This window comes from Varanus komodoensis, unplaced genomic scaffold (assembly GCF_004798865.1).
Source record: "Varanus komodoensis strain SLA01 unplaced genomic scaffold, ASM479886v1 scaffold55, whole genome shotgun sequence".
Taxonomy (NCBI): Eukaryota; Metazoa; Chordata; class Lepidosauria; order Squamata; family Varanidae; genus Varanus; species Varanus komodoensis.
The window spans coordinates 540,198-567,447 of NW_025336157.1; the positions used below are offsets into that span (position 1 = coordinate 540,198).

General features: G+C 53.8%; 2 protein-coding genes across 2 annotated transcripts; both read right to left on the minus strand.

Annotated features, from left to right (window-relative positions):
* Nucleotides 1–5,678: 5,678 nt before the first annotated feature.
* Nucleotides 5,679–19,232, minus strand: SF3B2 (splicing factor 3b subunit 2). Its single transcript, XM_044448767.1, has 21 exons — nucleotides 19,087–19,232; nucleotides 17,189–17,235; nucleotides 16,698–16,775; nucleotides 16,247–16,495; nucleotides 15,522–15,624; nucleotides 14,993–15,078; nucleotides 13,993–14,098; nucleotides 13,487–13,575; nucleotides 12,816–13,016; nucleotides 12,156–12,290; nucleotides 11,241–11,321; nucleotides 10,497–10,724; nucleotides 9,757–9,906; nucleotides 9,576–9,665; nucleotides 8,814–8,921; nucleotides 8,562–8,669; nucleotides 8,319–8,461; nucleotides 7,934–8,035; nucleotides 7,484–7,583; nucleotides 6,356–6,541; nucleotides 5,679–5,932 (listed from the first exon to the last, which is right to left on the minus strand). Exons 1-21 carry the CDS (start codon nucleotides 19,205–19,207, stop codon nucleotides 5,861–5,863), a joined length of 2,583 nt encoding a protein of 860 aa, XP_044304702.1. The 5' UTR covers nucleotides 19,208–19,232; the 3' UTR covers nucleotides 5,679–5,860.
* A 1,167-nt stretch (nucleotides 19,233–20,399) lies between these two features.
* On the minus strand, nucleotides 20,400–27,222 carry CATSPER1 (cation channel sperm associated 1). Its single transcript, XM_044448358.1, has 11 exons — nucleotides 26,763–27,222; nucleotides 26,517–26,630; nucleotides 25,776–25,935; nucleotides 24,427–24,518; nucleotides 23,982–24,125; nucleotides 23,523–23,586; nucleotides 22,997–23,069; nucleotides 22,305–22,362; nucleotides 21,561–21,636; nucleotides 21,361–21,475; nucleotides 20,400–20,710 (listed from the first exon to the last, which is right to left on the minus strand). The coding sequence occupies exons 1-11, from the start codon at nucleotides 26,989–26,991 to the stop codon at nucleotides 20,681–20,683; spliced, it is 1,155 nt and encodes a 384-aa protein (XP_044304293.1). The 5' UTR covers nucleotides 26,992–27,222; the 3' UTR covers nucleotides 20,400–20,680.
* Between the last annotated feature and the right edge of the window lie 28 nt (nucleotides 27,223–27,250).

The following is a 27,250-nucleotide window of genomic DNA, read 5'->3' on the forward strand; positions in this document are numbered from 1 at the left end:
GGGGGGGCGGGCCGGGCCGGGCGGGGGGCCCGCGCCGCTCCCCCGCCGCTCCCCCCGCGGCCGCGTGTCGGGCTCGTCACGTCTGGACGCGCCGCGCTCGCCCTCCCGCGGCGGGCGCGGGCCTTGCTTCCTGCGCGCGCTCGGGCGCGGACCCGCGGCCCCGCCGTGGCGGCGGACGCGCGTGCTGGACTCGAGCCCGCAGGTGTAGCTCGGCCTGAGCCTGCCCCCCGTGTGCTCGCCCCGCAGGGCCGGGGACGCGCGGCACCCCCTGGTGTGCGAGCTGGACGCGACCCTCGTGCCGATCACGTGCAATGAGAACAGCCCTGCACCCGTGCACTTGTCCGGAAAAACCCTCTCCAATCGGCCACCCCGTGCATGGACGGCACGTGCGAATCGCTCCCGGTGTGCTTCCCCGTCTCACGCGCAGCAGCTGGCCCAATCCGTGTGCCCTCCGTGGCCACCGCGGATCTGCCAGCCGGCAGCGGCTTCCGGGGCCCGTCGCCTGGCTGAGGGGTGCGGGGGCCCCTCCGCCTCTTCGGAGCCTTTGAAGCGCAGGGCTCGTCCTAGCAGCCCCCGGCACGGGGGTCCCCGGGGGGTCCAAGAACGCAGGCCTGCTCAAGACCCGAAGCTGCTTGGGATTATGGCAGGGCCCCTGGAGCTGCTGGAGCCGGATTCTGGCCCTGCTCAGCCCTGAAGCTCCTGCCAGCCAGCTCCTCTTAGTCCCTTCTGGCTCTGGCAGTGGATCTGGTTTTCCTCAGCGCCCAGAGGTCCATTATGCGCTTGGCTTCCGCGCTGCTAACAGGCAGGTTCGTGTAAACCTCTGATCCCCCAAAGGGGCTAAGACTCATCCAGAGGGGAGCCTTGTCCGCACCTTCCAAAACCTGGAGCTGGCGCTGCCTTGGATAAACAAAAGCAAAGAGCTTAGTTTGCACAAGCCCAGCCGAGTCTTATGTGACGGGATGGGCCAGTGCTGATCGGAGTTCCAGGCCCTCCCTCGGGGCCCCAACCCCAGCAGGGCCTCGCAAGTGCTGGCCCCCGGAGCGGCTTCCTCGCTCCCCCACTGCAACCTGCTTGTCGCCACAGTGCTGGCAAAGCAGAGCGACGGATGCCCTGCCACCTTTCTGCTTGCCAAACGAGCAAGGGATGAAGAGGAGGAATGGGGCAAGCACAGAGACGGTCGATTTACGAAGGAAGGGGGCCCAATTCACTGGGCACTGGCGCCATTCTCGTATTCACACATTCTGAGGCCCAATTTCCGGATTGCAAGCCAATGTACGCATGACAAATGCTCTCTTCCGGAATCCTGTGCAGCTCGAAATCCCACGTTTATTCCATTTCTACACCACCCACTTAGCCAGAGCTCTCTGGGTGGTTCACAACTGTTTAAAATATACAGGATAACAAATTAAATTGCTAAAACAGTATAAAAGTGAACTGGAAAACTGGAGTAAAATTGAGGCACAGTACAAAGATTTAAAATACAATATAGATTTCAAAACAGCATGAAACAATTTGATTTATATCCCATCCTTTTTTCTTACAGCAAACTCGAGTGGCTTACCTCATTCTCCTCCTGCTGCTCTCAATCTTCTCCCCACAACAACCCTGTGAGGCAGGCTGGGCTGAGAGCCTGCGACTGGCCCAGAGTCACCCAGTGGGCTCCATGGCCGAGCGGGGACTCGCACCCGGATCACCCGAGTCCCAGTCCCACGCTCTTCACGACGCCGCCGCACTGGCTCTCATTTAGGTGGCATGGACAGCTCATCTCTCACCTTTCCCTCTCCCGCAGCTGCTCCAGCGGCCCTCTCAAATTCTCCTCTCATTGGAAATGGTTCTCAGACCTTCAGATTTGGGATTTAAGGCCCGAGTCATGAAAGGCCAATTGCAAAGCCGATCCCAGTTCTAATGTATTATGTAGCAACCTTTGCATGCAAAATACCGCTGGAAACAATTTAATCTTTTAACGATACATAAATAGGTAATTGCTTATCTAGTTACAAGATGACTTTATGGGTTTGCTTGCAATAAAAGGATTTCCTCTGGGCAATGTAATTTATCCAAGCTCTCTTCCTGGATGTCATTTCTGCTCACCATAGGTGGCTAGGAACCCAGCCAGGACCGTGTCTGCTGGAAGCTTTCTCTCCAGAAGGTTTTTGTAAACTGTTACATCTTTGAATGTAATCTGAATCACTTAATGGAGGACAGTGTGACTGAAATTCAACTTACACAGCATAGATAAATAATGCGGCATAAAGTTCTAGTGGCGTGTTAAAAAAAAAGCTTCGGCAGCGATAGCATTTCTGTGAGTTTGTTCTTTGAAACTTCACAGCAGTTGTCCAAAGCCCTTAGCAACCTCACCCCCCCCCTTTTTCCGCCAGCAAATATTTTAGGGAATTAATTCCAGCAGGTGTCCCTCTTACAAGCAACCATACGCGTCTGCGTTCTGCCCTTGAAAAAACCCAACCCCTTAAAAAAAAAAAAACATGGAGTAAATGCAAGCGATCAACCACTGGATTCTACTCCTGGTTTGCTACAGTGCGTCTTTTACGTGGGTCAGAAAGTCTGAAGCAAAACACCTTCTTTTCCCCCCATTTCAGGCCTGGCTTTGTTCCAGAGACTGGACACCCTGAACAATGTGGGGAAGGGGCGGGCTTAACTGCAAGAAACAATGGCAGGCATTTTAGCGCTACAGACTCCCCCCTCCACCCCATTCTCTTTCCTACCAACACCAAGGGCAGCTCCCCACAAAGCGAGGATTGTGGCGAGGTCCCGGGGGGGGGGCAGTGGGCGGGCAGGGGGACAGACAGATGTCGGCCTGAGAAGCAGCCTGGGACAATTTGGCCGCTGATGGGAAGCGGGGAGGGAGGAGGGCGGACCTCAAACAGCTGCCACCGTGGGATCGAAATCCAGCAGGGTGGCACGGATCCTGCAGCCGGGAAGCACGTCCCACAGCTGCGTGCCCGCGACGTTTGCACCGTGCCTTTCCAGCCAGGGTTCGGATTCTAGATGTGCATTAATCCTAATATCATATCAATACGCTATAGCAATCCTCATATGGTCAGTATAATGTTATATAAATATATTGATATCTTTAGAGGCCTTCCCAGGAGAGGAAATCTCGCACAAGCTTGGAGGAAAGCTGCTGCGTTTCAAGTTTCTGCTTTTGCCCCCGACTTAAATTCCACGTGAAGTTTACTCCTCTTCTCACAAGTCACTTAGGATACCAGGATGAGAATACAAAAGGCCTACTCTGCAGGACTGTTGTCAAGTTTCAGAAAAGCCCTTTCAACATTGCAGACCACAGGACCCACAGCAGAGCGGGGCTGTGAAAGTCACAGGCGCTAGGCCGGGATGTGGTTCGCTTGTGCAGCTCTGGAGTAAACAGCCTTGGTCTCCGTCACCGCGAAAAATGCTAAATGAAGAACCAAGGGCAGATATTCTTGGGCTTTTTAGCCACCTGGACGGAACACAGACAATGATCTGTGCCTCAGTTTTGATGCAAGCTCACATCCCGGTCGCCGTACCTGCAAATTGTCGAATTGTGCCTTAATATTTAGCCTTCCTCAAGCTCATACCTTCTAAATGGGTCGGGATGCAACTCCCATCATCCCCACAATACTGGATGTTGTAGTTTCACACATCTGTGCAGACACCAGGTTGGAAGAGGCTGCCTTAGCTTTCTTGAAAGAAGAGATGACTCTGTTTGCCTCCGCAGAGCAGAGAAACGTCCTTTCTATGGAGACGGGGCCACTCATTTCTAAAGCGCCGATTCCCGATGGGAAGGCGCCCTCATTAACTTGGTTTTTTGTGTGTTCGTTTCGAAGCCAAACCCGATTTTTTTTTAGAATCCTGCGTAATGGAGTGCTCAAGGCAGGGTTATCGGTGACACATCCCGAGAGCTTTTCTAGCTCCCGAACTTGAGTGTCCTTGGGAAAGGGGGCATGTGCCACTTCATTCCATCACTGCGGTTTCACGCAATGCGAAGCCGGGCACTTGGATGCACGAGAGATGCAGGCCGCTTGCTATACGACTCCCCCGGTTCAGCCTTTCCTAAGGCAGGCAGAACCCAGAACAGCTTCCCAGCATTCCCAGTAAAAGCAGAGCAGTGGAAAGGCCTCTTTGCTGGCGACGCTTGCACCAGCTGCTGCTCCCACATGCAAGAAGCATGAGCCGGATGAATGGTCGGTTTGACTTGGCAAAGGACAATTTTGCAGGCTCCCGGATGGGAGATGCTGCGCAGAGCATGGGTTTTCCTGGGCTCAGCCGCTGCGCTATGACCACTGCAAGGCAGCAGAGGCAGGCGGCTTCCGACATGCCTGAAACATGCATCACCAGGGAGCGGCAGCCGGCTCCCCTTCGGGTTTTTTAAAACAGCAAATTTGCGGTGTGGATGTGCTGCCCCCTGGTGGTCGAAGGCGAGCCATCCCCCCTTCCAGTCACTAAATGGCTGTAATCTTTTCACAGCCATGTTTGCATCATCATCATCATCATCTTCATCATCATTATTAGAACATTTCTATGCCGCCCCTTGCCAAAGCCTCGGGGCAGCTTACAAACACAATAAAATACAATAAAATACAAAAATAACAACATAAAATTAAAATTAACATAAAATAAAATAAATAAAACTATAAAATATAAAAGATGCCATATTTAATATTTTTTTAGTGCTCGCAGAAAACCGAACCTAACTAGGTGGACTTGCTCGGTACTGCACAGGATGAAACACACTGCAATTCTCCCTCCGTTCTCTGAACGACCCCTTAAGCATTTCAGAACGTGAGCCGGGCAACTCAGCGTATGTTCAGAGTCTCAGTGGAAGGGAGAAAAGGGCTTCTCTGCCGTTTGTTTGCTGTTTGCAGACAGAGACATCCAGTGAGTTGGGCTTGAGTGGAATTGGAAAGCACAGCGAAGAAAAGACAAGGGCTTTCCCAGCATCTGGAATCAGAACATCTCTTACTAAATGCTTTTAATAAATATAATATGAACTCAAGAAATCTGCCTTAAATGTTTGCTTGAGTGGCTGTCTTCGTGTATACACACAAAGGAAGTGAAGAAAAACATCAGCTAGAGACACAAAAACCTGCAAAAAGAAAAAGTTAAGGGTTTTTTTTGGGGGGGGGGGAGTATGGGCAAGGGCACAAGGATCTTGAGAACACGTGTTCACCCAAACAGAATCCCGTAAGACCAAGACTTCGCTACTGTCTCAGGAGGAAGGGGTAGGGGTCACATTCTGCAAAACCCACCCAGGCCTTCGAGTCCAGGAAAGGAAGGGGCAGCCGGCAGGAAAGTACAGGTGTAGTTTGAAATAAGAGAACGAGGCAGAAACCCCGCAACGCAGAAGACAAGGAAACAGATAAAGGGGGCCCACCTACTTCAAGATCCCTCCATGGCAGTTACTAGAAAAGCAGCTTCGTCTTGTTTTAATGGGGGACCTGGCTTAATATTTGGAACCCAGGTTGGTCAGGATGAGGTGGTGGCCATGTGGGCTTGGTGGGATCTGGAGCTAAGAAAGGGGGCTTTGGGGACAGTGAATTCTTTGGGGGCGTGTGATCGCACTCCAAGGAGCAAAGCCGCAGCCCTGAGGTGCAGCGGAAACCGGCTCCCCACAAGGAAACCCCCACCCCGGCTCTCCCCTCTCCTCAATCAGAGTGCTGTCCAGCTCGGAAAAGAACATCTCCAGAGAACAACTCCAACTTTATTTACAAAATAATCCACATCTCAAGCCCAGAATGAGGACATCACGGGAGCCAGGGCATCCTGGCAGAGGGGGGATTTCAGGCTGGGACAGGAGAAAGAAGGGGGTAATTTTTTTTGTTTAAAAGCACGAACTGGATCGGATGTACCGTTCGGAAGCAGGCTAGAATTTGAACTCCTTGTACTTCTTGGCACCAGCCCTCGTGTCCTGCGGCTGCGCTTTCCGCTTCTTTTGCTGGGGGCGCAAAGAGGAGGTGCTCACAGCCGTGGCAGAGGCGTCGTGTCCCCCCCAGCCCCCTTTCCTTCAGCCCACCAGTGTATCCAGGGGCTACTGACGTAAGCGACTGCTCCAGGCTCAGTTTTTCGCAGCACCCTTGGGCCCTCAGCCTTGTCGTCCTTCGACTCTTACTGCCGATTTCGGAGGCCTTCCGTCTCCCCTGCTCTGCTGGCTGCCCTCCCACTGAGCTCCTTCGGCACGCGTCTTCCCGCTGCCCCGCGGCCTTCCGAGGAGCCGGCGCTTTCCCTGCCGCCGGGATGCCCACCACCGAAACCGCGCACCCGCCACTTCTCCCACAGAAGCTGGGCTTTTGCCCGGGTCCCGCGGCACCCCTCCCGATTCCCTGCTGCTGGCCAAGGGCAGAGCCCGGCGGGCCCTCACCTTCTGCTTGGCCGCGTGCTCGGCCACCATGTCGCTGAAGTCCTCCTTCTCCACCTGGGCCTGCTGCTCGCGCACGTGCTCCTCGTACTTCTGCGTCATGGCCATGGGGTCCAGCTCCAGCTCCTCGGGGGCCAGCGCCACCTCCACGCCCTGCAGCTCCGGCACCGGCCCCTTGCGGCTCATCACCTGCCAGCGAGTGGCGCCCGGTTGGGTCAGGGCAGGCGGGGGGGGACGGAGGCCCACGCGGCGGGGAGCCCGGGGCGCAGGGAGCCACGCCTGCCCCACCCCGATGCACGGGGGCGTGGGGCAGCCCCGGAGGCCGTGCCCTCGCGAGGAGGGGCTCCCAGGCGGGACCGTGCCCACGCCGCCACGCGTGTGCAGGGGCTTCTGGGGAGGGCCAGACCCCACCTCGGAGCTCTCAGGAGCCGCATTCCGGCGGCCAAGCGAGCAAAGGCCCACAGGCCAACTCGCTCAGCCTTCTGCACTTGAAGGCTCTTCCTGCCCCTGGCCGAGCCTTGCCGGGAAAGCCCCAGGCACCTGAGGGAACCCCGCTCCGTACAGGCCCACCTGCCCACTTGGGTCTCCCTCTGAAGCCCTCCCCCAAATGCCCCCCAGTGAGTATCAGGGGGGAAGGGCTAGGAAGGGGGAACTCTCCGTAGTGGTGCCCAGACTTGGGAATCCGCTCCTCAGGGACGTGTGCAAGCCACCCAGAGGACCCTCAGGAAATGGGGCAGCACAGAAGTAAAATGAAATAAATGAAGCTCAGTCTTCAGAAGGGCGGAGGGGGGGCTCGGTAAAGGGGCGCCATCTTCCTGGGAGCCCAGAGGCCTGCCCTGGGACTCCACGAGGGCCAGATTCTGCTTGTGTTTCCGAGATTCCTCACCCCTGCTTTATATACGCACAGCCTTTGTTGTCTGAGAGGGGAATTACGTTAGCGTGAGGAATACCCTTCCTAGCACTCTTCCAACCTGTTTTCTGCAGAAGACAAAGGAGGCCGGAAGCAGGGCCGGCCTCTGCAGCTGGACAGGGGTTCCGATGAACCCCTCCAACGCAAGAGGCCCGATTTCCCTCCACCACTCCCCACAGCAAGCAGGGCACCCGGAGCGGGAGGCGGGCACCGGCGCATACCGTCGCCATCTCATAGATGTGTGTCGAGCCCATCATGGCGCCGCCGACAGTCGCTGTCCTCTTCTCCGGCAGGACCGTGAAGAGCTGGGGCGTCTCACTGCTGTGGAGGAGAAGGGGCAGAAGGAAGGGGGGCTCCGTGTTGCTATGGGGGGCGGCAGTGAGAGGCAGCTGGGTACAGAGGAGCCGGAGGGAACCTTCCGGTGCCCAGTGCTGAGAAAAGCCTGGCGTGGTGCTAAGCACGTCTCCCACAAGACTCCTTCCGTCTCTCCCTGACCTGCAGGGGTGCAGAGCAGGAACACCCCCCCCGCCCCGCCGCCATGGGGAGACCGTGCTAGAAGAAAGCGGGGCTGTTTTGCCAGCTGTGCTCCCAGAAAGCTGCACTTCAGCTCCTCGCAGGAGGTTTGTTCCGGAAGGGGAAGCCACGGAGGGCAAGAAGGGGCCAACACTCACCCATCCATGGCCTCCTCGATCTTCTTCTTGCGCAGCTCAATGAGTTCGGGGGTTTCCATGCCAGCAGGAACGGAAGAGAAGCCCCCCGGGGTGATGAGGCCACTGGCAAAGGACCGGAGGCAATGGTCAAAATGGCGCCGCACGCCGCCAGCCTTCTCCCACCCCGCCTCAAACACGCACGCCCCAGACCCACGGGAGCGCCCACGCCCGAGGGCCAGAGAGGTTTGTGGGGGGGGCCCTGGTGCTTCCCGTGCCCCTCACCCCACACTCCTGCCCCTCACGTTCATGAGCATCCAGCAAGGCCCCCCCCCCACCAAAGGAGCGAGCCCCAGTGGGCGCCCAGCCACCGTGCCAGGGAGAAGGCAGGCGAGGCCGGCAGGTCCACCTGTCTGCCGGGGTGATGAAGCCCGTCTCATCGGGCTTCTCTTCGTCGCTGTCCTCATCCTCCTCCTCCTCGGAGGATTCCTCGTCCGAGGGCTCCAGCTCTCCCCACGGCGTCCGGTCGATCTCCTCCTCCTCTGTCTTGGTCTGGAAAGGAGGATGGCCAGATGTCCTTCCCAAGCCGGAGGAGCACGAGGCGCGGTCCAGGGCCTCATGGCCGGCCAGCCAGCGGGGCCCCGAGGCATACCTGAAACTCTGCGGCGTTGGTCCCGAAGACGTCTCCGTAAAGCGGCTTCCCTGTTTCGTCCACCGGGGGCTTTCCCCAGCCCCCAGCATGGTACCCGAATGAGCAACCCTGGAGAGGAGGAGGAGGAAGAGGAGGAGGAGGAAGAGGAGGGGGGGCAGGGGGGAGTCTCAGTTCAGCAGCAGCAGCGGTGGCGGCGAGGTGGCGTGCTCCCGGCTCTCTGCCGCCCCCCCGTTCTCCACGAAGCGTACTCACCTCCGGGATGGGGGAATTCAGGCCCGGGATCTTGAGGTTGGGATAGGAGGGTGGCGGGCCGTAGCGCTGCATGGCGATCAGCCACGGAGGAGGCACTTTGTGCGCATTCTTGGAAGCGGGGAGAGAAGCAAGGCAGAAGGACTTCAGCCACCAACGCCTCTTCGCTCAACGGCGCGCCCGTCCCGCTGCTCCCGCTCCCAGGAGCCTCGCCCTCTCACACGCCCTCCCCCCTGATTCTCGGGGCTGGTCGTCTGCAGGTCTACCTCTCTGCAAAACTGAAGCCACGGCGCTGACCCCCTCCCTAAGCTCCTGCCCCCCTGCCCAAAAGCAGACGTTCTGAAACGAATTTCAGGAGCACAGGTGGGGGAGGTCCAAAGCTACGCTGAGAACGGAAGACCAAAGTGTGCAAACACACCTGCCGTGTGGCACAGGTGGGGCAGTGCAAATGCGCGTTTACACAGATACAAGCCGCGTACCCCCTTGCGTGTTGGCGAGGGGATGCCGGGGGGGGGGGGGGGGGGCGTTGAATGCATTGTTCTGCCTACACACACACATGACAGCTCTCTGAACAGGACAGCTTTCTTCCATGCACGTTAGCTGTATTTTTTTTTAAACCACGAGGACATTTCGGAAGAACCCAGGGAGGGGGCGAACTGCGGGCGGGCATCGCGGCTCTCTGAGGCCCAGCCTTTGGCACTACCGGCGAGCGCCCGCTCGCCCTCCACAGCTCCAGAGAACGCTGCTAGCCATGGGACCACTCACCGGCCCCACCGGCATCCCCAGCGCGATGCGCAGCTCATCCGACAGATCCCCCGGCTTCTTCTCCTTCAGCCGTGTCTCAAACTCCTTACCCTGGAGCGGGAGGGGAGGGAGAGAGGTATCAATGAAGGACCGGCCCGTGTCGCTTCTGCCCTCTGCAGAGAGCGGGCAGCCCTGCCGGTACCTCGTAGTACAAGTCCCCATGGATGGTCAGCTTCGGCTTGGTCTGCCACTTGAAGAAGGCGTCGTGCAGCTTCTGGTAGTCGATATCAATTTTGCCCATCTTGGGGCGGACCTTCTCCCTCATTTTGGATTTCATCGTCTTCTGTTCTTCCTGGGAGGGGAGCAGAATGGGAAGAGCAGAGTAAAGCGGACGCCCAAATGTGCTGCCTGCAGATTAAAAGGGACGGATGCTCCTCAGCTCTCGCCAGCGGCAACCAAACTCTTTGGGTCAAGGAAATGCCACAACACCGGCAAAGTCACGCTTCCAAATCATGTGATCGCAGAAGCCAGAAGCTGGGCTGCCCAAGTATGACTAGCAGCTGAGGAAGGCCTGCTGAAACTGGGCATGTCGTGAGCCGAGCCGGCTGGAGCCGGGGGTCAGACTAGATGGCCCAGGAGGTCCCTTCTGACTCACTCTGTATCTATGTTTCTAAACTCTTCCTCCACGGTGCCTTAATACCTCCACTCCTCAGGGTCTAGTTTCTGGTTTTATAATTGGGTGAGATACTCCATTACAGCGCAAGACTGGAATAGGGCCGGAACGCCCTAGAACATTCTTGCAGGATTTTGCCGAGGCCGAGTGTGTATGTGAGTGTGAACCATCATCTAAGTTTGTGTGTCTATGGGGCAGAAGCAAGGGGCACTCTCAGGAACGCCTGCGCGACTCCCCCAAGAGCAGGGGGCAGGGGGCGCTCTCCCCACCTTTTCCTGCAAGGCCTCCCGCATCTCCTGGATCCCGGTGCGCTTGATGAACTCCGGCAGTTCGAAGGGAGGCTTCTCGATGCCCCTCTTGCCTTGCAGGTACTTGCGCTTGAAGCACCAGTGCCGGGGGACGGGGACCGAGTTGCGGGTGGCCTTCAGGTGCACCAGCAGCTTGGGGTCCTGGGCCGTCACATCGTGCATCTCCACGACGTCGGGACGGGCCACGAGCTGAGGACACAGAGAGGAGAAACCAGGACTGCTCTTCTCACCTTCTGGGCTGGAGCTGGCCTCTCTTCACCCTGGAAGACACTTCGGGCCTCTTCACGCACAGCCCACACAAGTACCCGCTGCCGGCCCCCTGCCAGGCCTCAGCCCCGAGCGTGGCCTCAGGGTTCGGAACGCCGCCGCTGAGCACAGACAGAGTGCCTTGCCGCATACCCACGCTGAGCGCACGCAAGGAGACGGGCGCCACGGCCAGAAGCCGCAGCGCTCGGCTCCAGAGCCTATCTGAGTCCAGCCACAAACCCTGCCGGGCGAGGATGTGCCAGACATGTGGCTGCTTTAACACCCGGATCCGGGCACCTCCGAAGGGCGTTTCTATCCCAGGAGGATTCTCCTCATAACCGGGACGGGAAGAGAAAGCACCACTAAGGAGGGTCTCCCACCTCTCTTCAAAGGGAGCAACAGCGCCACCCTCCTCCTGCTGGCTCCTGCCCAAGCACAGAAAGATCAGATCGGTCTTACCTGCTTGAGCTCAGCCACGGTGAAGCGGTTCATTCGCCGCAGCTTCTTCTTGGAGAGTTTGGGGGCCTCTGGCTTTTTCTCCTGAACACAGTTGGGAAGGAACATTTATTGAATGTATATGCCGCACAATTAGCCAGAGACTCTCTGGGTGGCTTACGTACGATCAAGCAGAGTAAAATTCAACAACAGAATAAAAGCAGTGGTTTCCATAAAATGAGTAAGAATGGGTAATAAAATGCATTAAATATATAAAATAAATAGCTAAATGATAAATTAATAAATTGAGGGGGGTATACAGCAATTATCCTGTAATACAACGTAATTCACGGCCAAAATTGCAAACCATAAAGTCACCGTTACAATGGAGGCAGCAAGTAAATTGAAAATCAAGCCCGACAGATTTGCCTTTCAAAATCAGTGTGGAACAGAAAGATCTTCAGCTGGCACCGGAAAGCATACAGCGCCAATGCCAGGCTAATTCCTTGCAGAATTGCATTCCACAGCCAGGGTGCAATGCAGGAGATTGCCTTACTCCCTGCCCACTCCCCTCTCGCTTCACTTGGGGGGGAATGCAGGGGGGCCCTGCGGTGATCAACAAGCATGCCGTTTCCTCTTACAGGAAGAGGTGGAAAACCAGGAAAGACCCTGTGGCCGGGCAGAAGGGGGCGTGGCCTCCGCAGCTGTCTCGGGGGAGCGTATTTGGCCCCGGCCCGGGGTTCCCCACCCCTGCTCTCACTGCCACAGATCCCCACAGTGCTCTGCCCCCAGTCCACTGCACCGGCCCCTGCAAGCTCACAAGCAGCAGCAGCAGCCATGGGGTTTCCGATCCTCGGCCAGGACGGCCAAGAGCCACGGGGGGAGCCACCCTGCTGTGTGCCAGGGCCCTGGGGCAGGACCACTTCTCCGGACACTCACGTGCTCATCGTCCGAGCTGTCGTCACTGTCCTTCCGCTCCTCCTCGAAGCCCTTCTTCTTGGGGGCCGCTGAACTGGCCACCTTGTCCGCCTTTTCCGGCTCCTTCTCCTTGTCCTTTTTGACATCATCGGTCAACTGTGGAGAAGAAAGGGCAGACGGTTGGGGTGGGGATGTTCCATGAGTTGGGAGAAAGACGGGGGAACCCATCAAAGGCCGCTCTTCATCAAAAGTTCAAATCCGAAGCCGCTCTTCTCGTCCCCCATTGTACAGAAGGAAGTGCCTACGTTCGAACCGGTTTCAGTGAAAAGATGGCAGGATTGGAACGGGTGAAAATGGGAAGGAGGCAGATTTTGTTGACAGATCGGGAGGCAGTGGGCTGGAGTTACTTAAGGAGGGAATGGACAGGCACCTTCTGGCCTTCTGCTGCTCTCCAGCCCTCTAACCACTACGCCACACTTTCTCCCAAGCAGACTAGAAAGAACCTTGCCTGAAAATGAAGGAATATCGGTGGCATACAAATGTGACGGATCAGTAAATTCTGGCAGTCTGGCTGCACTGCCAGGGGCCTCAGACAGGCCAAGAGGCCGACACGGCAGCGTCCTCCCACCTCCAGCCTTCCCACCTGGAGAGCAGCGAGGGTCGTCCCGAGCCTCGCCGTACCTTGAATGCCTCAAAGATCCTCTTGAAGAAAATGAAATTGGGGTCATAGATCTCAGGCTCCTCCGCAACGTACTCTATTTCCACGGCAGCATCGCTCCCCGGCTCCTCCCCCTGCCCCTTGCCATCCTGGGTCGCCAGCCCCTCTTTCGGAGCTGCGTTTTGCTTCTTCTTTTTCTTCCGGTTCCGCCGCTTGCGGTTTTTCTGTCAAAGGACAAAGGGGGCTTAAAATCAGCAAACTTAAAATCTTAAAATCACTGTTCCTCCAAGACACCCGACCCTTCAGAGAGCAGGCTCCTGCCACAGAACATTGTTCTCTTGCTCCTCAGCTAACAAGGCATCCAGGGGGCTCACGGTCAACCAGCAATATGGGGCCATTCCTCAGAGTCTAAAAAAGCTCACAACACACAAGGAACAGGGGCGGGGAGGGAGAAGGAAAACATTAAGCGGCCTGAGATCAGGGATGGTCAGACAGCCCTGCTTCCCCTCTGCACTCCTGGGGGTTGACCGGTCGGCCTGCTCCCGCCTCGCTCAACAGACCCCCCTGCTCCTGTGCCTCAGTGCGAGATCCATCAGCGCCAGCCCTCCTTCTCCAGCGGCGAGCGCCATAGGCCCTGGTGGGTTAACCACAGAGAGGGCGGGCAGCACGCAGCTCCAGCAGAATCCCTGCTCACCTCTTTCTTAGAGAGAGCCGAAGCATCCTCCTCGGCATCAGAAACGGAGATGCCGGCCAGCGTCCTCAGGTCTGTCTCCATGTCGTCATCTACAAGAAAAGGAGCAAGTGGAAACACAGTTGTGCCCCGCCCAATTCATCTCTCGGGGAAGCCTGCCCGCTGACACCCCACCCTCTCCAGCATCTCCCTAAAACCCTTCCGTTGCTTTTACTGCTGTTCTGCAAAACATGGGAAGCTGCCCCGGATGCGAAAGGAAGGCGGCGTAAGAAGCAATGCCCAACCCGGAAGGGGCCTTCCCTCTGACTTCCGACATCCCGCCTGCTGCTTTCCACAAATGCATCTTGAGGGCTAGGAACTTGTGGGTTTCAAAAGCAAATAAACTCAAGCCTAACAATGTTACACCTCACCCTTGCGACAGGCGCAAGCACACCTAGAGGAATGGACAGATGGCCCCGTCCACTGCGACATTAACCTGCTCGCCCACTGCCTGGCTGGGAGCGCGTTACCTGTGGTGCTGGGCACGGTCGTGAGCTCTTCCTGGCGGATCTCTTTGAGCTGCAGGATCTTCTCTAGAACTTGCGGAATTTTGGGGCCCACGCCAGGCTCCTCAATCTGGAAGAGAAACCAGCATTTGCCAGACTGGAAAGGCCTCACTTGCTTCCCCATTTAGCAAGGGTCCACCAGAACCCTCCCTCCCACAGCTGCCACTGCTGGGGGGGGAAAATCACAGGAGCACTGCCTGAGAAGTTCCCTGTTGCTGCTACCAAACGAATTCCTTCCTTCTCTCCTACCTCTGCTGAAAAATTAGAAATAAGGATGCGTGTTCGTTACCAGCGCTAGGAAGGTATTCCCTTCCCTTATCCCTATTTTCTTCAAAATCAGAAAGAAGGGCTGTTTGCTAGTTCACATACTGTGCCCGAACATGTACAGATGTGTGTATACACACACACACACACTCTCTCTCTCTCTCTCTCACTCACTCAAGTGGACCTTGGGCCCAAAAGAGCCGTGTTCCCTTGCTCTAATGAGTCAGAGGGTTGGGATCAGTGGAGAAGAAAAGAACTACGAAAAAAACAATCAAAGGACGGCTGTGTATTAACAAGTCTGATTTGGTCTCGGCAAAGCATTCTGGTTGGAGCTCTTATTTTCGCAGAACAAACTCGTTTCCGGCAAAGAAGTGAGGCAGCAAAAGGGAAAAGGAAGACAGCGGGGACGAGGGAATGAGTGAGGCATTCCAGGAGACAGGAGTTACGGAAGCCGCTATGTAAAAGAAAAATAAAAACCTAAAGAGAAATTCCTCGGCTTCTGCCTAACCCTGAGAACTTGGCATATCAACCCTCCGCCCCCCAAAATCCAGAACAAATGTCTTAAGAGGCCAGATTGCCCAAGAGAAGCGCCATGCCTGGTTGAACAGCTGGTTTAATTCCTCCCCTCCCCACAGCTGGCAACCACAATTTAAGGTCCGCTTTCACCCTCCCCGGCACGTTCTACACTGAACGACCTCACCTCTCGACTGTCCTCTCCTGGAGGTGGCGGTGGGCCGCGGGGCCTTGGGCCTGGGGGGCCAACAGAGGAGCCCACAGAAGGGTTACCTGGGGAAAGAGTGGAGGAATTAACAGCAGCACATTCAGGAAAGGACCGGAATGCGCTTCCATCCAACACTGTTGCAGGACTGCCTTCCGAGGACTGGGGCTGGAGCAGGCCTCCTCAACGCACCATCTTCCAGAGGTGTGGGACGACAACACCCATCACTCTGGACACTGCCAGCTTGGGGAACGCTGAACTGGAGTAACTGACGACGCTTTGAGCTGACAGTTCCTGGAGGGACACCCTTTCCAAGGGGCCACTGGCCACTTCAGAGGAAATGGGCCCCTTGCAGGAGAGTCCGTCCTTGGAGTGAGAATTCGTGGGAAGGAATTCTTGTCCTCGAGATGGTGCAGCCAGTACAGAGGAAAAGGGCTGAGCCTCTCTGGAGGGGCCTGTGCCAGCACAGCGGACAGCCCCGGGTTCCCACCCCCAGTCCAAGGATGCTCACCTCTCGGGAGTCCCGTGGGCCTCGGCCCGATCTCTGGAGAGGACCTGGGTATGGAGGGGGGCAGCTTGGCCATCTCTTGCTGGCGCTCTTGCTCCATCACAGCCTGAGGGTGGGGCAGGGAGGGAAACAAAGCGCCAGTCAGAACCCGCAAAGCAGCCTGGGCCCGGCCTGCCCAACCACCAGCCACTCTTCGGGGCTTTGCGGCCCTCCCCAAAATCAGCCTCCTAGTGTGCACCGAAGGTTCGGCCATAAGCACCGAATCCCAAGGATGGAGCTCTGCTGCAGGCCTCTCCAGGGAAAAGCCGAGGCGGCAGGAATCTTGCTGGCATTTCGTGGAAGACTGGAGTGGACAGGTACCCCAGAGGTCATCTAGTCTAACCCCATGCAGGATCCCAATGCAGCAACAACATCCCTGCCGGATGGGAGTCGGCCTCTGCTTCAACACATTTAGCAAGACTGGACAGTCATCTACCAGGGACACTGTGGCCACATCCCGTTCCAGTGGACTATGAGAGAGAGATGAGGGGGAAACCCGAGCCACCTCGAAAGCCCTCTTCCTTCCCCAGTCTTCCACTTCCCTGGAGTGCCACAACCTGTTGAACTGTCAGCCTGCAAGGCAGGGAACACCCACTCCGGCCGATTCTAAGCAGGCTGCACAGGGAGGCTCGTCTGGCTACAGCGCAAAGCCAAAATACGAGTGGCAGGCAACCCAAGCGAGCCGTTACCTTCTTGACCCGCTCCTCCTGCTGAATCAACATGGCGGCCTGCTGCTGGGCTAGCTTCAGCCGCTCTTCTTCGGGCAAGGCGGAAGGATCCACGGACTGCATGCGGAGCGGTGGGCCCAGGCCGGGTGGTGGAGGTGGGGGCCCCACCCCCATGGGAAAGCCGAGGCCCATGCCGGGGGGAGGGGGTGGGGGCGGGGGCTGCATGGGCGGCATCCCCATGGGAGGCGGTGGCAAAGGGATCCCAGGGAGCTGAGGAGGAGAGAGGAGGCGTTATTACCGGGCCCTTCGCAGTACGCTTTGTGTTTTTAATGTTTTTAAAGACTGTCAGCCGTCCTGGGGGAGTTTTCCCTGCTGCCTGGAAGGAAAGTGTGCCCCCACTGGGGCAAGTGTCCCAGGGCCACCCAAGCCTTACAGGAGATGCTGGAGAGATTTCCCTGGCCAAATCACCCACCTGCCCCGGCATGGGAGGAGGGGCTTGCTTGTCGCCATCATCTCCGCGCAGAACTGGCCTGTTGAGCACAATTCCGGTCTGTAAAAGAAGCCGCAAACTGTTGGTGCTTCATCCTTCCAACGGAAGCATCCAGTATTTACCTCAAGGATTTACGATCTGCCTTGCCCTCCCGAAACAACGTACATTCCTAGTGTATTAAGATACTGAGATCTGAGAATGAGGTCCTTCTGAGACAGCCATTTCTAAAAGAGGTAAAAGGGGTGGTATTTAGAAGCAGGGCCTTCTCGGTGGCTGCTCCCAACCTTTGGAACGGGCTTCCGAAAGAGGTCTGCCTGGTGCCATCTCTACTTTCATTTCAGCCATCCTCTTCCCCAGGCAGTAGCCCCTGCTTATCCTCAAGCACCATGGCTGGCCAAGATGAGAGATCACCAAAGCACAGCAGCTTCCACTAGAAAATGTCAGCTCTTTTGCCCAAAGAATTCAAGGCTCACCTGAAGTGTGTATGTTTGCAACCGTTCCACCAGTTCTTCGCGGCCACCTGGAAGAAAAAAAGAATGCTGATGTCACTTGGGGGTTACCCTGTGTCATGTGAACTTCGACATCTTGTAAATAAGCTCATAGAAAAGCTTAGCTTATATATTACTCTTTTAGCTGCTTGCTGTCCATTCTGGCCACAGAGGAGGGATGTGGCCAGAATAGACACATCCCTCCTTCACTTAACCCATTCACCTATGTATGCATGGAAACCCAAGCCGCTGTCTGAAAGCTTTTTCTCAAACACAGTTGCCATGCGAGTGCTTAAATTCAAATCTGGCTTGGATACCTCAGGATTACCAGAACATTAACAATCCTCTTCAAGTTGATATTTGACCCCGTCCTAATATTTGCATTCAGTTCTTTTTACCATCAAGACAATCCCATGTACTTCCCACCTGGGGAAAGCACCAGTCTCTCTCTCTCTTTCATTCACTCCCTTCTTGCCATAGGTCAGGAACAACAAAGATATCTCAGGAGAAAACTCAGTCAGGAAACCTGATAGATTGAATTACAAATACTAATAATACTTACTGTGTGAACTAGGCTTCCCTAAGCACATTAAATATATAAGGCGGGATACAGATAGAGACATCCAATGTATTATTGCAATGAAGATCTGCAAATTAGTAAATGTAATCATGACAGCTGCAGGAATGAGAGTTTGCTTAAGGCTATTTAATGAATTCACACCAGGGACAATAGTTCAGTGCCAGACCATATTAAAGATTCTGAGATGAAGCTTTCAAAAAGGATCTCAGGTCTCAGAGCTGGGAAAGACCTTACCTGATATCCTGGAAACAGAGCTGTATGATCATGACCTTACATAAAGCAGAGATTAAATCTGAACTACAGGTTTCCCAGCCCACAACTCAATTTCTTTGTTGTCAACATTATAGCAGCAAACAGACACCAATTTTCCTGTCGCTGTTCTCCATATACTTATTACTCCTTTTCTCCTCCTATCCCAGAAAAAGCTTCTTTTTATCTCATGCAGTCTTATGCACTCCAACTTTAATTATTTAAACTAGTATGTTATTATTATTATTAACAACTTAATTAAAATAGTCAGCTTCATCACACTCTTATGCATATTTAGTCAGAATCAAGTCCTTTAGTTCCCAGTATGTCATTCCAGCTGGGCCATGCTAGAAGTCATGCGCTTTTTTTTTCTGTCTAAACATATACTGAATTGCATCCCTAGTATACTTTTAAACCACTCAATAACTTAAGTTTTCTGGGTGGTTTAGAAATACAGGTTAAACATAAAACTGAAACATTCAGAGTGTGAAGGCACACAAGGCTTCCATGACAATGGGAGAAAGGTGGGATATAATAAATAACTAAATAATTGCAATCCAACCTTGGTTCCTTGCAAAAGGAAAAAAATCAGCCTGTAAATGTAACTTTATTATATATTTATTTAAAATTTGTATATGCCGTCCTTTATGTATGAAATCTCAGGATGGCTTACAATATTAAAATCAGAAACCAATAAAACAATCAATACCAATATAATAAAACAATTGTACTTATACTTCGCTTTTTTCCTGCAAAGAACCCAAGAAGGGTTATATAATCCTCTACCCCGTCATTTCATCGTTACAACAACCCTGTAAGGTAGGCTGGGGTAGTAAATAAAGAACGGCCCGGGGAGGGCATCCCGCAAAGGGAACTCTTTCCTCCCGCTGCCCACAACTCCTCCTGCTGCTGCTGCTGCAAGAGCAAAGCCCCGAGGCCAGATCAGCCCGAAGGCCTCCAGCATCCCCGCCTCCCCGCTGGCCGCGCTCCTCGGATGCGCGCAGGCAGAACGCAGGCCGCGGCCCTCCCCGCCCCGCCGCCGCGGCGGTCTCACCCTGCGTGGGAGCCCCGATTTCGGCCAGCTTGGCCTGCAGCTCGTTGGGGGACCAGGCCGTGTATCCTGGCAACGGCAGCTCGCCCGCCTTGGGAGACTCGGAGTGCGCCTCGGACGCCATCTTCCCTTCCGCGCAGCGCTGACACAAGCTCCGCCCAATTGAGACCGCGCGGCCACTGTAGGCGCCCCCGCACTTCCCCTCCAATCAACGCCGACCTACGCGGCCAATGAATGAAGCCGACCGAGTGCGACCGTAGACTCAGGGAGGGAGGAAACGAAGAGGGCCACAGGCAGCATCTGCGCATGCGCCCAGGCAACCAATCAGGGTAACTGGCGTTCTACCAGGGTAAAGAAGCGTTGCCTGTTGGGACGTGTAGTTTGAATGGGTTTAAACCCTTTGTTAGGGCCTCGGTTTCTTCCCTCAGGCTGCTCGCATGTCTAGCATTCTTTTGCTTTTAGCAAAGGATAATCTTTCGGGTATTTATCATCATCATCCTCACCAGCATTTATAGCAGTTCAAAGCAGAGCAGCCTACCGCACAGGGCTGTGTGAGACTCAAAAGCAGAAAATTCTTACGCAACTCTTTGCAAGAGGAAAAAAAGACAGGATACAAATGTAGTCATGAATAAACAATAAGATCAAGATAGTGCAAAGGTTTTTAAAAACCGCATTTTAAAACAATCATAATACAAATATGTTCACCATAAGTACTTGGTATTTTCTGGTTTCCTCCTTTGCCTTAAACAAAAATCTTGAATGTCAAAAGATTGCAAACAAATCTCTGGTTGGAGCGATTGAGTTCACATTTACACAACATTTTCATCCGCACTGTTTACTGTGAAGTGATGCCTTTGGACAATGCACTTTAGTGACACATTCTTTGTGTGTCCTTTATGACATTTATATTCTGCCCCCTAGCCAGAAAGGCTCTCTGGGTGGTTTACAACATAAAAACATAAGCCAAGATAAAAATAACAGTATCACAGTAAAAACAGTAACAGCGACCAATAAGCAACAATACTAAAAACAACCCCAAGACTGCTAGTCAAATTGGGACAGAGGTACAGCAAAAGGAAGAGAACTGGCATGATGTGAGAATTCTGAAATGTGTATCCCATCAAATGGAGTTCAAGGAAGTAAAAATGAAAATGCCAAAAACAGAACAAAAACATTCCAGGTGTTAGTTGGTAATAACAACAAAAGATGGCGATAAGATGTGACACCTTAAAACTAACACTTTTATTTGGATCACTGTTTAATCATGACAACATTTTGATGTCTGTGTTACCATCCAGTGATACTTTGTGAGTAGCAACTGTCAGTACAAATATTACTTATTTTATTTATTTTATTTATTTAAAACATTTCTATGCCGCCCCCATTGCAACAACGCCTCGGGGCGGCTCACAACATACTTACGCTAGCTACACTGAAATGTTGATATAGGTACATTATTCAACAAACACAACATAATCTTTAATATAAGCAGGCAATCAAAAATAATAATCAAGTACTGTTGACCCTTTAACTTCAGCAGCCTCTGTGAACAAGCTGAGTCCAGCCTGTGAGAGCACCACAAATATCCGGCTGTCTCTCATTTAGGAATGCAACCATCTTCAGCCGTCTGAAAAGAAATGTAAGGCAAAACAACTCACCAGGAGGTATATCTTATATTTTTGAAAACTCTTCATCCAGACGGCTCAGAGTGGCAGACAAAACTGAAGCAGTTCTCAGCAGGCCCCTTCATGAGGTGCAGCCCGTGGATGATGCCCAACCGTTCCCACTTTGGGACCCAGCCCTGTGAGACAGACCCGTCCTCTTCCAATCCAGCAAAATCTGTTTGAGGTTCACTCTTTGGTGATGGGCATCCCACCACCCGAGGAACCACTGTTGGAGACAAACCTTGGCTAGGGGGACCCGGAGGGACCTTACAGGGCAATTTCTACACCCTTAAGGCTGCCTTCCCCAATTCAGCTCCCTCCAGATGTTTTGGTCCACAACTCTAAGGAGCCATGTGCTCATGCTGGCTGGGACAGATAGGCGGGAGTTGTGGTCCAAAACATTCAGGGGGATGCTGGTTGGAGAAGGCCGTTGGAGAAACCCTTCTCTGGTTCTCTGCAGCCCCACTGGGTGGCAAGGAGCACAACAGCTTCACCTCGGCCCCACAGAGCTCCAAAGATGTCTCCTTTATGGGCGAACGAGAGCAGAAGATATCCATTGGGAGCAGGCACGGGAAAGGGTCTTGAAGGGGGTCATGCCAGAGAGCTCTCCCACCTCAAAGAAAGTATCCAGGATCTTGTCGGTGACGGCCGTCTGAGACCTGAACTGCTGCTGGTTCGTTTCAATGGCCGTCATCAGCTGGAAATAGCTGTAGAGAAGCTGCCACTCTCTGGAGGCGACGGAAGGAAAATAAGGTGGTGTGGAGGACTGTTGTCACTTCCCAGCCGTCACAGCCAGCGGCTGCAGCTCCTCACCTGTCCTGTAACTCGAGGCTGGCGTATTTTTCCATGACCATCCGCCTAAAGAACTCCTCCTCCTCCTCCATTTTTCCTTTATTTGTCACAAGGCAAAGAGCAGAAAAAGTCCCGCACTTTTCAGGGGGCAGAAGAAAGGAAGGCTTGAAGCCCCCCACCCCAACCTACACCCCAGGGTCCCAATCCGAATAGGGCCTTCTGCCCCCTGTCTACTCGTGTAAAACCGTTCACTCAATGGCCAGTTTGCCTGAGGCATGTTTCTTCCCCTTTATTTTATTATTTATTTTTATTTAGAAAATTTCTATGCCGCCCCATTCGCTGAAGCCTCGGGGCGGCTCACAGATATATCAATTAAAATATTATACAGTAAAAATATAAAACAGGTTAACAATATAAAATAAGTTGCCCTGGCCGAAGAATAAAATAATTAAATAGTATTAACAGTTAAAATGACGTTTGAATAAAACCCCTAGATGGCTCCAAAGGGGTAGGAGCTTTCCTCCGGCTGCCTTTAATATGGCGCCTAGCTCAGTCCTGCCGCTCACCGGGAAGCTTCTGGTACTCAAAAGTTCCTGGAAGCCACAGTTTCTAAGTGGTGGCCAGTCCTGTTAATTCCAAGCATCGAGAGCAGGCATGCTCACGGTGTTGGTGAAAGAGAGGCACTCGGCCTAGGCAAGTGTCTCCAGACCCGGGCCTTGGCTAAGCCCCCTCCCAGATTAAAACGTGACCCAAAGAAACCATCACCGGTTGGTTTTGCGGCCGTGTCCTCTTCTGCAGAGCTGTCCTTCGGCTGGATCAGCTTCTGTCCATTCGAGAAGGGAAAGGTACAAAGGCACAGGAGTTAGGGGCCACAGCCTGCTAAGGATGGCGCCCAGAATTTCCAGGGTCACAGGCTGAAAAGATCCGGCGGCCCGGAGGAGCTCTGTTGCATCTACACCCCCTCCAGTAGCTGCTTTTTGCCCATGTCGCTTCCCCTCCCTGAATCTTGCTGCCCGAGGGGGTTTCCTTCCATCAAATGCCCCTCCTCTTCCTCTCCACTCATCCCCCTTTTTAAAAAGGGTGCTTAAAGGATGCTTTAAGCACACTCAGCCACCCCCCCCCCCATACACACTCATAAGCACACTCGTTAGAGTGTATGTGAATCAGCATATGCAAAGTGGAGCCCTGGAGTTTCTCGCCACCTGGCACCTTTCCCGGGAGAGTTTTGCCGCGGATCCTCCCTTTGGATCCCCTCGCCAAACGGGGCTGAAGAACCTCAGAACCAAATCCAGCTTGTGTGCAGCCCCAAATCGAGCACTCTGGGCTTCCCCGGAATGCCGTGCCACCTGCAAAGCACCTCCCAGGACCACAACCACCTGGCTGAGCGCAAGGCCTCCAGCGATGGGAATTCGGCCCTCCGGCTGAGAGCACACCCATTCCCTCAGCTGCAGGCTGACCTTCCGTTTCTTGAGCTCCTGGCGCTTCAGCAAGGCCATCTGGAAATTATCCACCAGGACCGCAATCACCAGGCTGGAGGGGAGAGACGACGGATGCGGGTGCAGCAGCGGCATCCGCCAAGGACACAGTGAGCTGGCCCAGGAAGACATGGGGACCATGTGGCCCTCCACCTGCCCCTGGACGGCAGCCCCCATCATCTCCAAGAGAAACATAGGATGTTGCCTTCTACTGAAGCAGGAAGAGAGGCCAATGGGGCTCAATGTAAGAATTTAGTCTCTAAAACCCTAAATAATGGAAGAAACCTCCCCCAACCTGGTGCCCGCCAGACGTGGGATCTGCAGTCCTACACATTTGCAGGGTGTGGAGAAGATAACATGCAGGGGTGGGGGGGAAGGTTTGCTGCCTGGAGTTTCTTGGCAGAAAGGTACAATAAAAAGTAATATATGAATAAACTTTGCCATAACATCTGACCAACAACTCCCCAGTAATAAAAAGTCTTAGGTAGGATACACAGCCATTTCTTACTTGAGAAGTAAGAAGTATTCCACTAGGATATAGATGATGAGGAAGAAGATTATGTACCAAGCTCCTGGGAGGAGAAAAGAGAATATGGGTGAGCGATTGCAGGTAGATTGCAGTTCACAAGATCCAATTTTCCACTGTCTAGTTAAGATGAACGACAGCGAGTGAACGCCAATTAAAACCAGGGGCAAAATAAATGTACTTAGGGTGCAATCCTAGGCAAGTTCAGACAGAAGAAAGTCCTAGGACTTTTTCAGCTTGCCTACGTGGGGAAACGCTGGGCATTTGTGGTCTTTGTTCTGGCGAAATGTGTGTAGCATTGCATGCTTTCCCATAACGGCTGCCCATCTTCCCCGTCCCAGGACTTCCTACTGGTTCAAAGAAGTGAGCCGAAGTTTTTGATCCCTGAAAGAGTTAAGGTGGGATGCCCTTCCTTCCCAGGTACCCGCTGCCTCCCCTCACCTGCTGCATAACAGGTAAGGTAGATGAGGGACCAGTCGTCCAAAGTGAAGAGCTGGAAAAGGGTGAAAATGGTCTTGAAGAGGTCTCCAAAGTGCTTGGAGTCAGCCTCGTGAAACATGTCACGCAGCAGCACCGAAGACATGACTGGAGGAAGGAGTTAGGCGGAAACAGGCAACAGCAGTCGGTGAGTAAGCAGAAACATAGAGCGATCCATCATGTCATTCAACAGCTAGCTGCCCCTGCGCCAGCTGGGAGTTCTCTCGGCCTAGCCTACCTTGCAGGGTTGTTGTGAGGATAAAAGTGCAGGGAGGCATGGCATGTGTGCTGCCTCCTTAGAGGAAAGGCACGATATGGGGGTGATGATTAAACACACACGTGTTCTGGGGGTGTGTGTGGTCAGCCATACTTCCCTCTCTGTACTTCCAGCTCTTTTGGGGAAGGATACACAGGAAAGAAAACATGAGGAGAATAATAGCTCCAATGGACTGGCTGGAAAGCATGAAAGTGCTTGTGACTTCTTGGAGGTTCTCCATCACTCTGTGCGGAAATACAAAACCAGAAAACAGACTTAGTTTGCTGTCCTCGGGCAGCCCCTGTCCACCTGCCCGGACACAACCTTCCCGCAGCTTTCATCTTCTGCTTCTGGGCCCAAAATAAATGGACTGGGTGTGGTGTGTTGCGACTTGGCTGGCGGGGAGTGTTTGCGGGTCCACAAGGTGGCAAAGCGGTGAGAACCGGGCTGGGACTCGGGAGTCCCGGGTTCTACCCTCCCGTCGGCCATGGAGCTCCTGGGATGCCTTTGGGCCAACCTCACCTACCCCGCAGGGCTGTCGCAACAATGAAATGGAGATGAGGGGAGAGATTCTGTCAACCACCTTGGGTTCCTTGCGGGAAAACAGCCAGGATAGAACAAGACATGAAACGAGGCGTCTTGGGCCGGCTTGCAATACTTCCTGCCACTTGCTCAGAGCTTGAGAAAGCGCTCGTTGCAGCCTGCCCTGGCATTCCAAATTAAGATAACACTGACCCCCCCCCATGGCTCCGTGCCATCTTTCTCATTTTTATTATTTTATTATTTGCAGGTGAATATTGTCCCTTCGGCTCTATTTCTTTGCAGGGGGGAAAAGGAAGGAGAGATGTTCTCAAATGCCTGGAAATTGCCATCGTAAGCATGACTCAGTTCGCAAAGATCTCTCCTGGCGCCCAGTCTCCCTCTGCACATATTTTGAAAAATCTTATTGATGCCTTCTCCTTTTCTAACCGTTTTTAGGTACATGAGAACAGCCTCTCCTGTTTTCTTACAGTCCATGCCTTTCAATTTTTCTTGCTGAGCGTCACTCCCTCGCCTTCCGTGAAATGGGCGCCCTGTGGCATTTTTGGGGGGCCTGATGCGGTTCAGTACCTAAGACTCCACTCTGCCTTGCAGAGCGGCCAGGTGACATGTCTCCAAGCTTTCTGTGCAATGGGGGTTACAGCAGAAAATGGCTGATTCCAAAGAACTTGAATGCAGATCCGTTCCTTGCTCAAATCTAGCAAGCTCTCTCTTTTTCTTTTTCTTTTCAGAGCCTCATTAGTTGTGCCATAAACCAGCCAGACTGTCTGGGGAACCCTGGTCTAGATGCTACCCTTGTCTAGGGGGCAGGATTAGAACTAATGACCAGACAGTGTAAAGACGCAAATTTCAGCTAAAGATTACGAGAAACATCCGAATGGAAAAACACAGGATCCCCCCTGGAGGTTCCGAGTGCTCCTTTGCATTCTTTGAGTTGACATTCCTACGATCAGGGTGCTGACCGGAGCGTGAGAAGAAAGCGGATGGAGCGGATGGCTCGGATCCCTTTAAAGACTTTGAGGACCCGGAAAAGAGTGAGGGTGTTGCCTCGGTTCCCCTTCCTCGCCAAGGTGAAGAGCGAAAGCACGAAATCCAGCACCGTCATGATCATGATGAAGAAATCTGATCAAAGAGGAGAAAGCAAAAACAGAAGGGGGGGGGTAAACCCATGTTATGGTACAGCAGCCGCTTGTCTTAAAACTGACCCCATGCTTGGCGTTAATGGATTTTAGTTTAAATTGTTTTGCTTACTGTTTTATGCTCTATTTTAATTTTGATATATTCGCTTTTACGTTGGGATTAAGTGTTAATATGCTCTAATAGGTTGCTTTAACGTTTATTGATTTTAGAAGGCTGCGTTTTTATATTGTGAGCTGTGCAGATATGGGCTATTTGTTTTATTCTAATTTGTCTCATTGTTAAATTGTCTTGAGATCATGGTAAGGGATGGTGTAAAAAAGTTTGAAAGAAAGAGAGAAAGAGAGAGAGAGAGAGAGAGAGAGAAGGCAGGAAGGCAAGAAGGCAAGCAAGAAAGCAAGCAAGAAAGAAAGAAATTGTAGCAGCAGATAAATTCAATTAATAAAGAAATAATGGTTTGCCCTCGCTGCTCTGCTCAGGCGGTCTGCCGATCAAAGCGTTCGGTTCTGGAATTCCTTGGCTGCGTGGCAGTTCCCGTGTCCTGAGCCATTCCGCGGAAGACCCACCGATGTCGTTCCAGGGGTCATGGAAGTAGTCAAAGTCCAGCGCGATCAGCTTGAGGATGGCCTCCACGACGTAGACAGAGAGGAAGATTGGGTCCATGGCAGAGAAGAACCACTCTGGGGAGAGAGGGGGACGTGGACTTGCGAGGCGGGTGGCCGAGTCCCGGGAAGCACCGCAGAAAGCCACAGATGTGGAGGGACACGGGAATCCACTAGACCCATGTGCCCCAGCAGCCAGCATCTCCTCACCTCCTCGGATTTCGACCACGGCAAACGTCTGCACCACGAGCAGGATGGTGTTAACGGCGACCACGCTGCAGATGAAGATGTCGAAGTAGATGGACTGCGTCAAGTTGTAGATGATCTGGCGCAACGCCACCAGGTAGGGGTGGGTGCTTTGCCAGGAACGGCTCAGCAGCTCCTTCAGCGTCAGGCGTCGCCGCTTCCGCTTGCGATGGTGCCGGGCGGATTTGGCCATGACTGAGCGGAGGGGAGACTTTTTCTTAGTGGGGGCACAGCTGGGGCCCTTTCCCTAGTCCTGCGACTCATTCCCACAACCACACAATGTTGTAACAGCAGGGTGGTTCCTGGGGGCCGCCGGGGCAAACGCCCCCAGTGGAGGAAAGGTTTTGCAGCACGAAAACATACTGGACTTGCCACCAGTGAATGATTTGGGCCAAGGACCTGGGAGATCACGGCACCTGCTAGTCCTCTCTCGGCTTGAAGCCCCCGGCTGA

Bases quoted from the DNA above. Each gene is read 5' to 3' on its own strand.
- CATSPER1 (XM_044448358.1), bottom strand. From the start codon at position 26,991: ATGGCCAAATCCGCCCGGCACCATCGCAAGCGGAAGCGGCGACGCCTG. The intron at 24,126-24,426 runs GTATCCTTCCCC...TCCTTCCTCCAG, and splicing joins CCTCATGTTTTCTTTCCTGT to TCATGTCTTCGGTGCTGCTG. The intron at 23,070-23,522 runs GTAAGAAATGGC...TCTCCCCTCCAG, and splicing joins GAATACTTCTTACTTCTCAA to CCTGGTGATTGCGGTCCTGG.
- SF3B2 (XM_044448767.1), bottom strand. From the start codon at position 19,207: ATGGCGTCCGAGGCGCACTCCGAGTCTCCCAAGGCGGGCGAGCTGCCG. The intron at 9,666-9,756 runs GTACCGGCAGGG...CTCCCGCTCCAG, and splicing joins ATGGGGACTTGTACTACGAG to GGTAAGGAGTTTGAGACACG. The intron at 8,036-8,318 runs GTGGACCTGCCG...GTCCTTTGCCAG, and splicing joins TTCATCACCCCGGCAGACAG to TGGCCTCATCACCCCGGGGG.